General features: G+C 38.6%; 1 protein-coding gene across 1 annotated transcript in view; it reads right to left on the bottom strand.

Moving 5' to 3' along the window:
* Positions 1-16,954, bottom strand: part of LOC134539662 (calphotin-like) — a 54,710-nt gene extending 37,756 nt beyond the window's left edge. The window contains exon 1 of the mRNA XM_063381849.1: positions 14,763-16,954. Coding sequence (XP_063237919.1) covers positions 14,763-16,954 — 2,192 coding nt within the window. The remainder of the gene's footprint in view (positions 1-14,762) is intronic.
* Between the last annotated feature and the right edge of the window lie 455 nt (positions 16,955-17,409).

The raw sequence follows: 17,409 nt of genomic DNA on the forward strand, positions 1-17,409 counted from the left end.
GAATATGTTTGCAATCAAACATTATTTGTCACACCGATAAAACTGATACGTCCATTCATGCTCACGTAAAACAATATATACAGGTTAATTGCGCTATAAGCAGTCGGTTGTCTATACGACTTCAGGTAGCTTGTAAGTGTTGCAGAAATACGAATGCACTTAGTTTTCTTCAATTTAATATTCCATCCATGGTGAGTGCGCACTTCATTGCTCTTCCGTAGCCTAACAAAATTTCACTCTGAACGCGCTTAAATAAATACAAATTCAAAAATTATTTTTGGTGACCCTAAAGCTTTATGTAAGTATTCACCCTTCAACATATCCTGCGGTGACAAAATAAAATTTTTAGGGTACATTATAGTGAACAATTAGAGAATGATTAAGAAAGGAAATAGCTCACATAAAATTTAGTGAGGTGAAATAAATGTACTTTTAACATTTGAAAAAAATAGAGTTTTATGTGAAGGCCACATTGATGGTCAGGTTTCTTGGTGGAAAAAACTGGACAAATAATAATAAAACTAACCATATATAAGTAATAAAACTGTGACTAACATAACTAAACTAATGTCAACTATAGGTTTAATTACCTAATTTAAGTTAAACGTTACATATTATTAAAATTTAAGTTTAAAAATCAAATCACAAAACAAAATATAAAACAACTTACTGACACTATACGCACACATAAATTGTTTAAAAATAAGTAAAATATTACATAAACAAACTATTTCTAGATTCAATATCTGTATTTGTTAGAACAGATTGAAATGTGTTTGTTTTATTACAGACTAAATTATTTAGAATGTGAAAAGAACATACGTGATTATTTTGTAGGCATGTTCTTTGGTTATCTTGGCACTCGAAATAACCCAATTAAATTTTTTTGGAAGGAATATCCCCCTTAAAACAGAGTGGAGCTCGCCGAATTGATCTTACCCTGGCGGTGTATATTTAGATCGTGCCGTAATGACATTTCGTGTTGTAAGGAGACAGGCGAGGGATGGGACGCACTTCCCTTACTCATCCTTAGCAGCCATCTTTTGGGAATGTACAGACTAACCGAGATACAAGATGATGACTGTTTTTGGCTTCTGCTTTTAAAACAGCCCTGAAGCTAAATTTTTGCACTGGTTACACAAAAACCATTCTGTGCATCATGCAATCAGTTTGAAACATTGAACTTTTCTGGTAACAAAGTAGGTTCCGAGCAACCTCCAAATCTGCGCACGAAATGAAGGATGGAAGCACACATCATCATAGAATCTGTTTTCATACAAACTAGTAAAGAGGTAACACGAGTGTGTGTGTGGGTGGAAGGGGGGGGGGGGTGGGAAGAGAAAATGCCAAAAAATTTAATAAAAATATGAAATAGGGCGTGTTTCAAAATTAAATAGGTCAAGTTTATTCCAAAGAAAAAATAAATAATAGAAAACTATATGGAAAAAAACTTTCAACGCCCACAGACAAAGAAGATAAATGTACCAAGAACATTATCCTTTGATTTAATCATGAGATTTGATTTTTCATGTACATTAATAAAAACATTACTCAGGGGGCGTTCAAAAATATGGTAAGGAAAAAATATTCAACTCACGACGACGTTTTTATAAATAATCTTAACTAAGTCAATACCCTTGCGCGTTGTTTCTGAAGTAGCGTTAAAGATTTTACACTGTTATAAATGTAACAATAATATTGAAGGAAAATCAAGAACTACGTTCCAAGGCGTTTCGCGCACAATACGATAGGACAACGCACTACAGGGCGTTTCCCAAAGAACATGAGGGACGCTACACTCTACAGGATGATCATAAATATCAAGGAATAAATATAAAGTAAGAGCGTTGTCTGAAAAGTTTCCGATCTGAACGTAAAGATGGCAGCACTCGTCAACAAAAATTGGGGAATGTGTTTGCTCATGCTTTGGAATGTACTGTCCAAAATTTTCAGCCATTTTTGACACGCAGTTATTTTAACAATCGTTTTCTTAAACCTCTGTAAATTAGTGATGGCCTTCTCATTCGACACAAATCTTTGTCCTCCAAACGCATCTTTTAACCTAAAGAACAAAAAAATGTCCATTCGGTTCTGATAAGACGTGTAAGAAGGGTGGTCAAGCAGTTCAAAACGAAATTCGTAACGCAATTTTCACCATGGCAACCGTTGAGATGTGAGCTGGTGCATTGACTTGGAGAACAATTTTATTTCTGCAAACGTGACCTTTTCCCGTTAATTTCTGCCTCCAACTTGTCAAGAAAGAATTTAGTTGAAAACATTTCAACAGCATTTCATATGCAATGTTTTTTTTCAGGTTGTTCTTTTGTTTTTATATAATGTAATGCTTTTGAGCAAAAAGTTTTTTGCAGAGTAGAACTTTTTTTCACGACTCTCCTTGACATCTTAGAGGGAAAAGTATATTTTTATCGCTCGGAAAATAAAAAATAAAAATCAAGAGAAAATGTTTGCCTGATACAGAGAAGCGCCAGGAAGTGTTTGATTATTTTTTTCCCGTCGTCGGAAATTACGTATTCAATTTTTTTTGGCCCCTACTTTCTCTTTTTCCGGCATCTCTCTCCTAGTAGCTGCTCTCCGCTGTCTTGCACAGACAAGTCTGCGCGTGGCGGACTTATCAGCGCGGGGGGGCGCACACAGGCGCAGAGTGCGACATGCTGCCTCGCATCGTTGTTTCTTGTCGCGCCTGTGGCTGATGCAACCCCCCGCTCCTGTTAATCCCTCCCGGAGGGCGCAAATTTACACTCCCGCCCGCTCTCGCGGCCACAGGCGGGACTACTCCGTGGCACATACACCCCTTCCCCCCCCCCTAACTAGCGTATTGATTTTAGCTACCTTCTCCCAGCCCTTCCGACCCCTGTACCCCCTCCCCTCTCCAGAGTCCAAATCATCCCTTCTGGGGCGTTATGCGGGCAGTGCAGCAGATACTCCCCACTCAAAGCACCTTAACCTCCAACACCCCTCCCCCCTTCCACACGGTCATCACTGGCTCGATACCAACCCCTTCCATTTTTTTTTTCGCAACGGGAGGCCGAGGGGCGCAAAACCCCGAAAGGGAGACACAAATATCTCGAACATCATGTCGCTAATCTTTTCGTGTCGGAGCTGTAGTCTCCCGAAATTTCCCCTTTTTTTTTGCCCCTCCTAACTCTTTGCTTCTCTCAGCTACTGGAACCTTACAACTAATTATGTAACGAAATCAGCCAGACTAAAACCCATTTCATTGCCTTTAAAAATATATAAGCTTACATAACGAGTGAGTTTATAATCATCTACAATTTTTTCAGTCGATAAGTATTTAAATGTTCACTTCTTACGATTTTTTTTTGCTTCGTGCTGCCAGAATGTTCATGTATTTTTTAATTGTGAAGTTAAATTGGTTTGGTTATCATTTTAGTGTAAATAATTTCTGCACTGTGTCTAGTCTTATTTTTTATTATTATTAATTTGATTAAATCATGTTAAATATTTTATTTTAATTCATTTGTAGTAAAACCAATGATAACAATAAAATAATTTTACAGACATATGGATGTAATACATTCCATCAAAGTCTAAACTTGTATTTATATGCCTCACAGTTTTAATATTTAAAAAAAAATATTTTCGGGCTTCATTTCAATATTCTTATATGTGTGTTAGAACATGCATACACTGACATTTATAATCATGGAGGAACTAAAACTAATGCTTTCAGCTTTATATTTTCAATTCAATAAATAAAATGCCTATATTATATTACATTGGCGGTTAGTTATTAAAATATAATTTGGGCCTCAATCAAAATAATTTTTTTAGATTTAGTGAAAATTAACAAGTAATTGAGTGATTGAATGCGCGTTAGATCAACATTAAGTTCTGAATGTGTGATGAAGCACTTTCTAATCTCCCTTAAAAATTACATTTTCAGCGCAATGTGATAAATTACACGTAATCCAAGAGCCCTTTTGAATGGAAACAATGAAATTCCTAAACTGATTAAGAAGAAAAAATCATTACTTTTAGGGGAAGTTAATTTGAATATTATTGTTAGTATACGCTTTGCACAAGTCAATTTCTTTAATTTATTTGTAATTATAATGGCCAGGTGTAGGGAAAAGTTTAAGTTTTGCTATAGTTTTACACAAATTATTAAACTGGTCAAATCAAGGGAGGTATTGGTGATTGGGTACTGAGTGACTCATTTTATTTATCTAACAAACATATTAATATTTTATACTAAGTAGGTACTAAGCGAAATTGTATATTTTACGTTACGGAAATAATGGTTGCCCAGGCTTAAATTATGAAGTATCTCCACTCTACATTATTACATTATTTGTCTTATGATAATAGGAAATGAAAGTGAATAAAGCATCAAAAAAGTAAAATGTAGTCGTTGCCAGAATATAAAGAGAGAAAAAAATGCAATAACAAAATTTTAATTAAGAACTACCGAAATTCTGCTTGAAGGAGGGTGGTAAAATGCAAGGGGTGGTTTTTATAAATATCACGTGAACATCTACTTTCCTATTATTCTAAAGGTCAAGAGTGCAAAATTTCATTGACATTGGAGTAAAAATGTAGATTTGTAGATGCAGATATTTATATAAATAGACGAAATAACAGCATTTGACCCTCAGGTGTAGAAATGTACAAAATTTCGATGTGGTAACTGTTAATATCGTGAAAAACAATACACTGTATACTTTATTTTGTAAATGGAAAACGATTATTCATGTAAATTTACAGATGTGAATTCTTACACTTACATGAAAACTGTATCACTAAAAAATATATTGTTCGCAGTAATTCTCGGTTTTGGGTCTTACCCGGTCATTTATGCTTTGTGTTGTCCCAGTAACTCCAATGGTTAAAATTATTTGTAAACAGTTCCCTGAATATCATTCCAGTATTAATTTAACACATTAATAAGCATAATAAAAATAATATCCAATTTAATTGTTATAAAAAATATGCTTGAATGATATATCAAAAAATTATAACCCTGTATTATCTCGAAAAATTTATTTTATATATGAAATAAATTACCATAACTATTGTCGTACAAAGTTACAATATTTCTCTTGTATTACGAACTATTTCTTGGCAACTGGTTTCGAATGAAACTTTATTTAAAGTACGGCAATTTTTTTTCTGTGTGTGTATTTAATTGTACCTGAATTACGTCCATACTTTCAACCGGTAAGGGAAGGGAGTCTGACAGTTCTTGATATGGAGCTCATTCACTTAATTGCAAGTTTTGATTTTATCTCACAAATTGTTTCGTTATACTCTTAGGTGAGTGAAGATGAATTTTACACACTTACCATAATTATGATGAAAATCCTGATAAGATTTTAAAGTTACAAATTTACGTGTTTTTTTATTATTCTTTTGTAGGTTAATTTAAACACTAGTGGCATACCCGTGCTCACTACGGAAGTCTAAATGCAGAACACACTTGCATCGCTTATTTAAAACGAAGGACACGAAATAGTCTTGTTGGTGTGGCTCTATGCCTCTAGAGCAGCGGTTCCTAAATTTTTCAGCTGGCGACCCACTTTTCCTTATAGGAATACATCCACGGTCTATCGGTCCATGGTGGAGTAAGAAAAACCTTATTTGTATCGTATCCCTTCCTTATGTATATATAATTTACCATCAAATGTTGCATATATATATTCATTTTTTAAGATACAGATTGATTATTGATAAACAGTTTGTAAACTGATTTGAAAATGGTTGACAAAATATAAGCAATTTGTGGCAAAACAGTTACTTATTTAATACTAGACATGTGTTTGCACACAATTCGATTTGTTTCGATTTTTCTTATCTTTCCTGATGGTTTATTCGATGGTTTCCGATAGTTTTAGGATCGAGTCGCGACCCACCGTTTGGGAACCGTTGCTCTAGAGATAAGTCAGTGAGTGAGTATGTTTAGGCCCAAACGCTATAATAACTGATTTTATACTTGTTTGTTTAAACTGATAAATAGTTTTTTGGTAAAGAAATTCAGTTCAAGATCATGTTTAAACACGGACATATTCTTAAAGATATCAGCTCTTGGAAATAGCTACAGTATACACAGTAAAATTCAACTTTAATATTAACATGCTCATTTATGTTCAGTAGGACACCAAGTCAAAATTATGTTCACCAAAAACGGTTATGAAGCATGCTTCTTTGCAAAAGATGATGGGGCCGCACCCAAGATTATTTCCTCATCAAGCAGAAGAGCAACTTTAATCTGCTGAGCTGATAAGCTAATAACTCGGTTTACATAAAGAAGCATGTTGTAGACAGAGATACTAAATAGCCTTGCTTTTTTTTCTTCACTACCTTTGTATATTACAATCCCACAATAAAAAAATCTTTTGTTTAGTCTTATTCAGCCCAAAAAAGAAAAAAAAACTCCTTTTGAACTCCTTTGTAACGCATCTAAATATATACAATTAGGTCTTCAATAAAACATTTAAGCATAAATAACTTTTAAATAACGAGCTCATTCCAATATTTTATGAAAATAATTATATAGAAATCAAGTTTTAATGGGCGATGTTAAAAATATAAAAAGAAAATCACTTATTCCTTTACAAATCATGGTGTTTTGATCTGAAAATTTTAAATATTAAAGATATTTAAATAATTACAAATATATTAACACTTGTCTATTTATTAGTAAGTAAAAATTTAAAAATAATTTTTGAAATATAAAATTGGAAATAAACACAAAATCCCCCCCTTTTTTTCAATAAAAGGCTTAATTTCCTTGCAATATCGACTTTACAAATGAAACGTTGATCAAACCTTAAATTTTTTTAATTTAAAACTTGAAACTAGTAACTAGTATAAAGCAATCGGGTGCCGTACCCATTTAACTACGAAGAGAGTTTGGCAAAGGGTTTCAGGTGTGTATTTTTTCATAAAATATCTGCATGAGAGAGGTTTGTTCAAAGATTTATTATGATACATAAGGAAATTCTAAAAAAAAATTAAGCTTTTCACAAATGAACAATTATTCGACGAAATAATACCCAATATGTATATATAATTTATCATTCGCCCTTTAAAATAAAATAATACTCCTAAAAGGGTATATTAAAAATTTATATCCTACAAAATTACCATATATGTAGTCACGCATTAAAAAAACTCTCAGCTTAAAGAAGTACATTATATTTCCATATTTTAGCATTGTTAAATTAGATAATAACAAGAGTGCTGAATTTCGCTTTGTGGTTGATTATTTCCAGAGCCATAATTGATAAATTGGACCTAGCTTTAATTATCCATCTCGTGGTTTTCAGGAATTAATTAGTTCCAGTTATTTCACAATCAAAGTGAACGGTTGTGTCGCCCTGAGTGACGTGAATGTGGGTAATTGAAAACGTTCAGCGAATTGTTGCTGACGAACAGAAAAAAATATAATCATAGTAATGAAAATAATAATATAGCGCAGATAATTTTTAATCCCTAGTTGTATAAATGTTTTCTGTAACGAGTTTAAATGCAAAATAGAAATATTTTTAGCTGAATTCAGAGATAATTCTTAAACCATACAAACAAAGTAATATCATAAATACTGTATTTAAAAAGTTGTATAAATTTGGTTTATAAATATAATACTATAAATGCAATTACATATTAACTCCAAAACGTTTTCATAAAATAAAAGATTATATCCAGAAAAAAAATTAAGTAGCTTTGTCGCGAGCAATTGAAATGTATAAAAAAAATGTTTTACTTGAAGTTAATTAAAAATATATATTATTTTCTTATTTTAAAACTCTATATTTACATTGAATATAAAATAAAGATTAAACGTTCTTAGTAGTGTAGGGTAAAGGCACTCAAGAGTACGCACTTAAGTTGTTTTTAATTGTAAATTTAAGAAATTAAGTATTACACAAAAAGTGATTATAATAAATTAAACACTATTACTTTAAGTTTACGAAACACATATTAGACAAGAATCTATGCAATCCTTTGCAACTGAAAAACATAAGTTTTGCATAAATTGAAATTGCGAACTCTTGGAGGACTGGTGTCTTAAGAGTGCGCACAGTGTCCTCCAAGAGTACGCATCAGCACCCATCACATTTAAAGTGTCCAGACCCTTCATAGCTTGAGCAATCTTCGTGCCACCACTGTTTACATTTGCCGCACTGTACCCAATCCTCTAAAATCGGTGCTTGATAGCGTTCATTGCAACCTGGACAAAAAAACATTGTCTTCAATTTCTTCTTCAACTGCATGTAGGCCTACCGCTGAAGTTGATGGTACAGTGGGATTGTCGAACTGTACTGCCTTCTTTACTTGTTTTCTTGTTTGAATTTTCTTAGCCGTCTTGCTTACCAGAAGAGAGTTTTTAAATGGTGATGAAGACATTATTCAGACTTCTTACCTGCCACTTTTCGTTTCCTTGAAATGACACACTTTGGTAGTGGTGTTATCATTGAGGGGGAACTCGCTGTAGTTCCGCAACGGAATCGTGTTCTGCCAGATCATCAATTTGAGTGTGGGGTTCATCAGTTTCAAGAATTGTTGAATTTTCTGGTGCGTTTGGGTCTTCTTCAGTGACGTCCAGTTGCTCTTGAGGATGGTCTGTCACTTCAGCAGGTGCAAAGTCTTCATCAGTGAAGTTATCGGGATTGAAAGGATGTATACCTGTTGATCTAAAAGCATTTATTGCCTTTTCCATCGTTGCTACCCTCGTGTAAGCACATGTGAAGATGCAATGTCATGCTGGGTGATTGCCCTCCCTGGATGAACCACCAACCACTTTTCTGCTTCTTGAGCAAAAGCTTTCTTTAAAGGCCCAAAGAAACCGACGTCTAGTGGCTGCAGTCTGTGGCCAGCATGTGGTGGTAGTGACAGCAGTGTTATGAAGTGTTCTCTGCAGAAATTTACGGCTTCAATACTGCAGTGTGATACGTGGTTATCCAATATCAGTAGCACTGGATCTTTCTCTGTTGGCTTCACGAAATCATAGAAATGTTTCAGCCACTCTACAAGAAGTTCCGTGTTCATGTACCTACCCAGTATCAGAAATCATATGCAATGTTCCTTCTGGTGCATTTGTGTACAGTTAAGGTTTCTTCGTCTTCCGGGCAAAGATCATGGCTGGAGGAACAAACGTACCAGTGGAGCTCATGCAGCACACGACAATAATTGTTTGACCTCTTTCAGCTGAAGAATCTTTACAAACTACCTTTTTCCCTTTAGGAGAAATTACTTTTGGAATGTGATTGGGTACAGTGGATACCAGACTCGTCCATTCTGAATTTTCGATGAGCCGGAAAATTATTTTTAGCACAAACACTGGCCAAGTTATCAAAAAAATCTCCTGCGCTGAACCCTGTTAAATACAATGGCTCTCCCTAAACTGCATTTCTCCGGAGTACGTAGTGCCAAACCTTGCCTTTTGCAGAAGGCACGAACCCAATTTTCTAGTATACTTTTTGGAGGTCATTTTCGTCAGTGAAATAAATTCTGCAACAAGAAACAGTTGAATTGTAAAAGTAATATTTTGCCATGCAGAAACGGCCTCCAAGAGTACGCAGTAGACAATTCGGCCTCTAAGAGAACGCATTGCTGCGCACTCTTAGAGGCACCCACACAAGTGCAACGTTTGTACAACAGATAGCAGCAGCCTTCACTTTGGCCGCCCGTTACCTCGTTATCGTAAACAATAGACTCTAAGCTTCGGATTACCATAATATGATTCGCGGTACCTCGTTGATGTATTACTTACAAAGGCTATTATACTCTTATTCATATTTACATCAGGAGAAAGCAAATGTTATTCTGACCTCTTACATACGAAATAAACCGATTCTACAAATTTTCTTAGCGCAGTAAAGCACACACACGCAAGCTTCAAGGAGCCACCTATCGACTTCTCTCGCCAGTGCTACCAACTTCTATATATTTATACTGCGCGCTCTTAGGGACTGCGCACTCTTACCTGCCTTTACCCTATATATAGTAGTATTTCTTGCGAATGTTCCTGGGTCTGGATTGTGTGTATGGGATCAATGACCGGCTGTCACCTGACGTCACGGCGACCATGTTACGTAGCCTTACCCTGTACCTTGACTTTGACTTTGACCTTTTTCCTTGCCATGGACCTCAGCCGCCATCTTGGATTCCGACTTCGTGAATTCTACCGTCTTGTAATCGAGTGCCTCACTCATGATCATTGCACGCATTGCACGTTTAGTTAGGGAAGAACCGACCGCAATTTTGATTCTGACATCACAGCCACCATCTTGTTTCTGACACGCCACAGCCACTATTTCGATTCCGATGTCACACTCATCATTTCATTTTCGTCGGCTCTAGACCGCCATCTTGCCACCATTAACTTTTTGTTCTGCTTGTGATCACCATATTGAATGACGTAGTGTTTCTGTTGTTTTTTCGTAAAGAGCGGAAGCATGTGTGTCTCATGCACGTAAATTCAATCAACTACCAGTGTTATGGCCTTTATCTAATAGTAAATTAAATCCCACCAAAAACCTAGTGTAAAAAAAAATTAGCCAAGTCTCGATGGAGCTGCTTGTTTATCTCTAAAAAGTAATGAAATCTAGACAAAGTCGTGCCAAGTCTAAGGTTCCTTACTGCGATTTCTTTATTATTATAGTTAATGTTGTGTGACTTGGCCGTTGAACATTCTTTATACGTTAGTGGGTACTAGTCAATTTTGTTTACACGTAATGTTATATCTGTTTGTTAAGCGAGATAATAGCCCATACTGGTATTGGTAATGGACGCTAGTGTATAATTTTAGGCTGTTGTTGATTGTGCAACACATGCATTCAGCATTGACAATGCTGACTTCTGCTCTCTTCTTTTTGGAGCGTCAAATCGACCACCGATCTAACATAAAATAGACGTACAGACGGACTTCTATCAATGATTCGAAGTCCGTCTGTACTGGAAATAATTTTTTATAATGTTTTTTTTTTCAGGCTCGCCTAAACATAAGTATTATTGAAATACGCAACTTTATCAAGCCTACAATTGACTGGTTATTGAATCAACGTTTTCCAAGTGGAAATTTTCCATCGTCAATGGGTAGCGGTTCTGGCTACAGATTGGTGCAATTGTGTCATGGAGCACCTGGTTTTGTACCCTTGTGTACCCTTCAACGGCCAAGTTACACAACATTAACTATAATAATAAAGAAATCGCAGTAAGGAACCTTAGACTTGGCACGACTTTGTCTAGATTTCATTACCTTTTAGAGATAAACAAGCAGCTCCATCGATACTTGGCTAATTTTATTACAGAATATTTTTGGTGGGATTTCACTTCTTTTTGTAGAAACGTGGGCATATTGATTTATTTTATTAGATTTGCTTATTTGACACATTTTTTTTTTCTTTTTAAGAGTTTTTTTTATTAATACAAATCTTTCTTTTCTATTTTTCCGGTTCTGATCCTTGTACAGTAGCAAAAGTTTTTGGTATTGCCCATTCACGTTCGATATTTATTCTTTTATACGGTTTAGACGGTTTAATTTCTGAAAGATCGGCGCGGTATTTACGCCTAAAGCTCACGAAATAATAAGCGAAATCAACGAAATACAAATAATCCCTCCTAATACCTAGCAAACGTTTTCAAGCGCAGTAGAAGAATGTCGTAAACGACTGTAACGCGGCCGGTTGCCACTGCGCAATATAAGGTTATCGGAAAAACAAACGTAAGCGCGTTTTAAAATACAGTCAGCGCCATCTAGCGACGTGTGAGGGTATCACCGCCACTCTTAGTCCCATAACTTATTTTTTGACCAAATTTTGAGCGAAATTATTTAATATTTTAGTGTAATTTGTTTATTTAATTTGTGTAATGTTCGAGTAGAATAAAGTTAAACGTTCGACTATTTCTTCTTGTAAATTGTAAGTGTAAGTATAAAAGCCAGTCTAGTCTTATCCAGAGTTTTACTTGAAATTTATTTATATGCTTATTAAAAATAGAAGGGGAGGCATTCGCTTAGCAGTGGGAAGCAATAGGCTAGATTAAATTAGAAGATGTGTCCCACTACGCTGGATTTTTGCTATGACAGTCGATTTTTTTATGTACCAATAGTAGAAGGGGGCATTACCATATCTCTAATACAGCTGAGACAAGATGAGGGTTCTTCATCAGATACTTCAGACCTTCGATTTTTGACTTCAAATGAAGAGGCAAACAAAGTTGAATATTTTTTGTAAAGGCGGTATGTAGATCTTTAATAGTTTGGTTGGGTTCTTGTATTTTCAAATAAGAGTCACCAGGTACTCCAGATCTTCGATTATTCTAGTTTTTATAGTTTTCCCTTTATGTGGCCATTAAACCCTAACTCTGTACCAAATTTCAGCTCTCTGAGTTTATGGGAATTACTAGTTCTATTCTGATGATCATGAGTGAGTGAGTGAGTGTCATAAATGCGAAACTTTGCTTTCGCTTAACTTCGGAACTAAATGACCTACAGACTTGAAATTTTATTTTAAGTATGTGATTTTATAGCTAACTGGATGACAAAAATTTCTGCGTTCTGGTTTTATGCAGAGGTTCTCAAATAGAGACCTGAAATTGCGGCGAAATGGTTCCAGTAAAGGATGGTACGGTAGTGTTTGCTTCGTTCTCGACTTGGCGGGGGCACTGACGTGCCTCCCAATTTTAGGTATATTTCAAAGAAATACTACATATTGTAGCCGTTACCATGGTGCGACTTTCAGAAAATGTTAATAAAGTTTCTCATTTCATGGTACCAAAATCATCGTCAACTCTATCTCTCTCTCTCTCTCTCTATATATATATATATATATATATATATATATATATATATGAGACGATGGTCTTGGGTTTTTTTTCCGATTTCTACCTAAAAAAAAATACATGTTCGGAGTTTTCATTTTTGAATTTAATGGCTAGTAGCAGGACCTGTTGCAGACTGAGCCACCATTTTTATTTACAGTATTTGTTACTTAGAGCGTTAGTGAACACATCGTCTGCTAGAGGGTGCGGCCTCCATTCTGTTTTCTATACATGAAACTAGGAGCGATAGTTTTATATAGAACACACAACAATAGCTAGAGTACACTGCCGCAGTTTTGAATTAATTTCAACCGGCTGGAGTGCAGTAGTATACCACGGCGTCCGCCCTCTTTCGACTATCTTGGCAGCCATCTTGAAATTCTATATCTAGTAATATAGAAATTTGGGAAAAATTCCACAACCATCAATAAATCTTATATCTATGTAAGGGTTAATTCGATTGATTTCAGTCCGTGGTTCGATCCTTGGTTGTTGCAAAAAATAGTTTAAGCTCTAAAATATTTATATAAATAATCATCCTAAATACAAAATATTACTCTGTAGAACACAACTATCCGATTAAATAAATATGGTATCTCTGTGCCTACCATTGAGGTCTTTTACGATACTAACCTTTCAAACTGGTAATGTACAATGACAGGCATTTAGGCCAATTGAATCTAAACTACGAGCCTTCGTTTTTTATATTTGGAATACCGAACATTCAACCAAGTAATGTTCGAAGTCAGACGTATATACCAGGCGTTTCCGAACCACGGGGACAGGTCATGTCCAATTTCAGGTGTATAGACCAAGCGAATACCCACCGCAAGACCTTCTTCGTCAATACTTGCAATATCTTTAAAAATTATTTTATGAAATATTTCAAGCAGACTAGATAAGTCTCCAAACTGTCGGGCTTACATTATGCATATAACATATTACGAGGAAAAGTACAAATAACAAATAATTTTTTACTCTTACTGTAGAACCAAATATCCCTGTGAAATGCTTTCTGCTTACTACTACATCAAGAGGTTTTGATCCATTAAATATTCTGTCCTGACTACAGTTTTTGCTACATATATTTAAGAAAGAAGAACACACATTCGACCTAAAGGACAAACATTCGACCAAAAGGACAAATATTCGACCAAAAGGACAAACATTTGGGCACACATTCAACAAAAAGGACATCTTTTCGTTAAAATGGACACAACCTGGACATATATTCGACAAAATGGACATATATTCGTCAAAAAAAACACAATTTCAACCAAAACGATACACACTGGACACACATTCGTCAAAAAGGACATACACTAGAAACATATTCGACTAAAGGACGCACTGTCGACAAAAAGGGATGCAGTCTGTATAGGACGGGACCAGTATTACTCGAGTTGTTACATGCAGTTAGTTGTTTCACGGCCAGGTGCCAGGCTTTCCTGTTAATGTAGAGCTGTCTGATTTAATTCATTTACATTAATGATAATGATGAGGCTCGAGGTACTCGGATCATTTTGGAGTGGCCGAAGGTACTAGTAAAGAATAATCCCCTCCCATTCTCAGGATACACAGAAAAGCGGCTAAGCCTAGTGTTCTTTACCCAGGAAAGTTTCCCATTGATTATGCTTTAAAAACACATTTTTGGCTATAGGATAACTCTTTTTTCAAAACGTGAAATTTAAAAAAAAAGAGAAACAATTGAACAGCAGATCCCTACTGCTTATGATTGTACTAAAGCTTATGATTGTGTGACAATACGTGTTCTAAGATAAATCTCAAAGTATATATATATATATATATATATATATATATATATTGACTGGCCACAAATGGAGCCACATATAAGCTGGTTAGTTAATTCCTTCAGAATTAAAGGATAGGGGGTTTGCATTGCCTCCGCAACTACGCCCTTAGACAGAAACACAGCGGTAACTGGGGGAGTGACACACAGTGGTGTGCTTCCAGGGACCAGGATCACGGCGGTAACTGGGGGAGTGACACACAGTGGCGTGCTTGCAGGGACCAGGTTCACGGCGGTAACTGGGCGAGTGACACACAGTGGTGTGCTTGCAGGGACCAGGATCACGGCGGTAACTGGGGGAGTGACACACAGTGGTGTGCTTGTAGGGACCAGGATCACGGCGGTAACTGGGGGAGTGACACACAGTGGTGTGCCTGCAGGGACCAGGATCACGGCGGTAACTGGGGGAGTGACACACAGTGGTGTGCTTGTAGGGACCAGGATCACGGCGGTAACTGGGGGAGTGACACACAGTGGTGTGCTTGCAGGGACCAGGATCACGGCGGTAACTGGGGGAGTGACACACAACGGTGTGCTTGCAGGGACCAGGATCACGGCGGTAACTGGGGGAGTGACACACAGTGGCGTGGTTGCAGGGACCAGGATCACGGCGGTAACTGGGGGAGTGACACACAGTGGCGTGCTTGCAGGGAATAGGATCACGGCGGTAACTGGGGGAGTGACACACAGTGGCGTGCTTGCAGGGACCAGGATCACGGCGGTAACTGGGGGAGTGACACACAGTGGTGTGCTTGCAGGGACCAGGATCACGGCGGTAACTGGGGGAGTGACACACAGTGGCGTGCTTGCAGGGACCAGGATCACGGCGGTAACTGGGGGAGTGACACACAGTGGCGTGCTTGCAGGGACCAGGATCACGGCGGTAACTGGGGGAGTGACACACAGTGGCGTGGTTGCAGGGACCAGGATCACGGCGGTAACTGGGGGAGTGACACACAGTGGTGTGCTTTCAGGGACCAGGATCACGGCGGTAACTGGGGGAGTGACACACAGTGGCGTGCTTGCAGGGACCAGGATCACGGCGGTAACTGGGGGAGTGACACACAGTGGCGTGCTTGCAGGGACCAGGATCACGGCGGTAACTGGGGGAGTGACACACAGTGGCGTGCTTGCAGGGACCAGGATCACGGCGGTAACTGGGGGAGTGACACACAGTGGCGTGGTTGCAGGGACCAGGATCAAGGCGGTAACTGGGGGAGTGACACAGAGTGGCGTGCTTGCAGGGACCAGGATCACGGCGGTAACTGGGGGAGTGGCACACAGTGGTGAGCTTGCAGGGACCAGGATCACGGCGGTAACTGGTGGAGTGACACACAGTGGCGTGCTTGTAGGGACCAGGATCACGGCGGTAACTGGGGGAGTGACACACAGTGGCGTGGTTGCAGGGACCAGGATCACGGCGGTAACTGGGGGAGTGACACAGAGTGGCTTGCTTGCAGGGACCAGAATCACGGCGGTAACTGGGGGAGTGACACAGAGTGGCGTGCTTGCAGGGACCAGGATCACGGCGGTAACTGGGGGAGTGACACACAGTGGTGAGCTTGCAGGGACCAGGATCACGGCGGTAACTGGGGGAGTGACACAGAGTGGCGTGCTTGCAGGGACCAGGATCACGGCGGTAACTGGGGGAGTGACACACAGTGGCGTGCTTGCAGGGACGAGGATCACGGCTGTAACTGGGGGAGTGACACACAGTGGCGTGCTTGCAGGGACCAGGATCACGGCGGTAACTGTGGGAGTGACACACAGTGGTGTACTTGCAGGGACCAGGATCACGGCGGTAACTGTGGAAGTGACACACAGTGGCGTGCTTGCTGGGACCAGGATCACGGCGGTAACTGGGGGAGTGACACACAGTGGTGAGCTTGCAGGGAACAGGATCACGGCGGTAACTGGGGGAGTGACACATAGTGGCGTGCTTGTAGGGACCAGTATCACGGCGGTAACCAGGGGAGTGACACACAGTGGTGAGCTTGCAGGGAACAGGATCACGGCGGTAACCGGGGGAGTGACACACAGTGGTGTGCTTGCAGGGACCAGGATCACGGCGGTAACTGTGGGAGTGACACAGAGTGGCGTGCTTGCAGGGACCAGGATCACGGCGGTAACTGGGCGAGTGACACACAGTGGTGTTCTTGCTGGGACCAGGATCACGGCGGTAACTGGCGGAGTGTCGGTGTGCTTGCAGGGACGACGATGAAGCAGCAGAGCACCAGCTGGAGGACTGAGCACAAGGCGGCCAGGACGCTGGGCATCATCATGGGAGCCTTCATGCTCTGCTGGCTGCCCTTCTTCCTGTGGTGAGTCAGCGTACACCATGTCGCGTTACTTGCCTCCATTTGAGACATTGCTCAACAAAATATAATAATTACTTCTTGCCAATTAAGTACATATAGGGATAAATTATTAGTAGGGGCATGCATTTTTCGCGAAAATATCTGAACACTTATTAGACTGCAACAAGGTACACCCGCGCTTGTTGTTTCTTCCTTGTGATTGGCGGCCATCTGCGAGAGAAGTCGTTGCCTTAATTTACCGAGACACTCAGGACGCTTTTGTTTCCGCACTGGATTATCGTGATTGGTGTTGTTACGAAATACGTGTACCTGATAGAAACTCAGCCAATCACGAAACACAGAAGATGCTACAGTGTTTTAACTTTTAGCTAGTCTCGAAATATTTTTGCGAAATCTGCATTCCCCTAATTATTAGTATCATTTTAAAATATTAAACAAGAGATACTAATTGAGAATAGTAGTACTGCAGGTATGATC

This window comes from Bacillus rossius, chromosome 15, assembly GCF_032445375.1.
Source record: "Bacillus rossius redtenbacheri isolate Brsri chromosome 15, Brsri_v3, whole genome shotgun sequence".
In the NCBI taxonomy this organism is placed as follows: Eukaryota; Metazoa; Arthropoda; class Insecta; order Phasmatodea; family Bacillidae; genus Bacillus; species Bacillus rossius.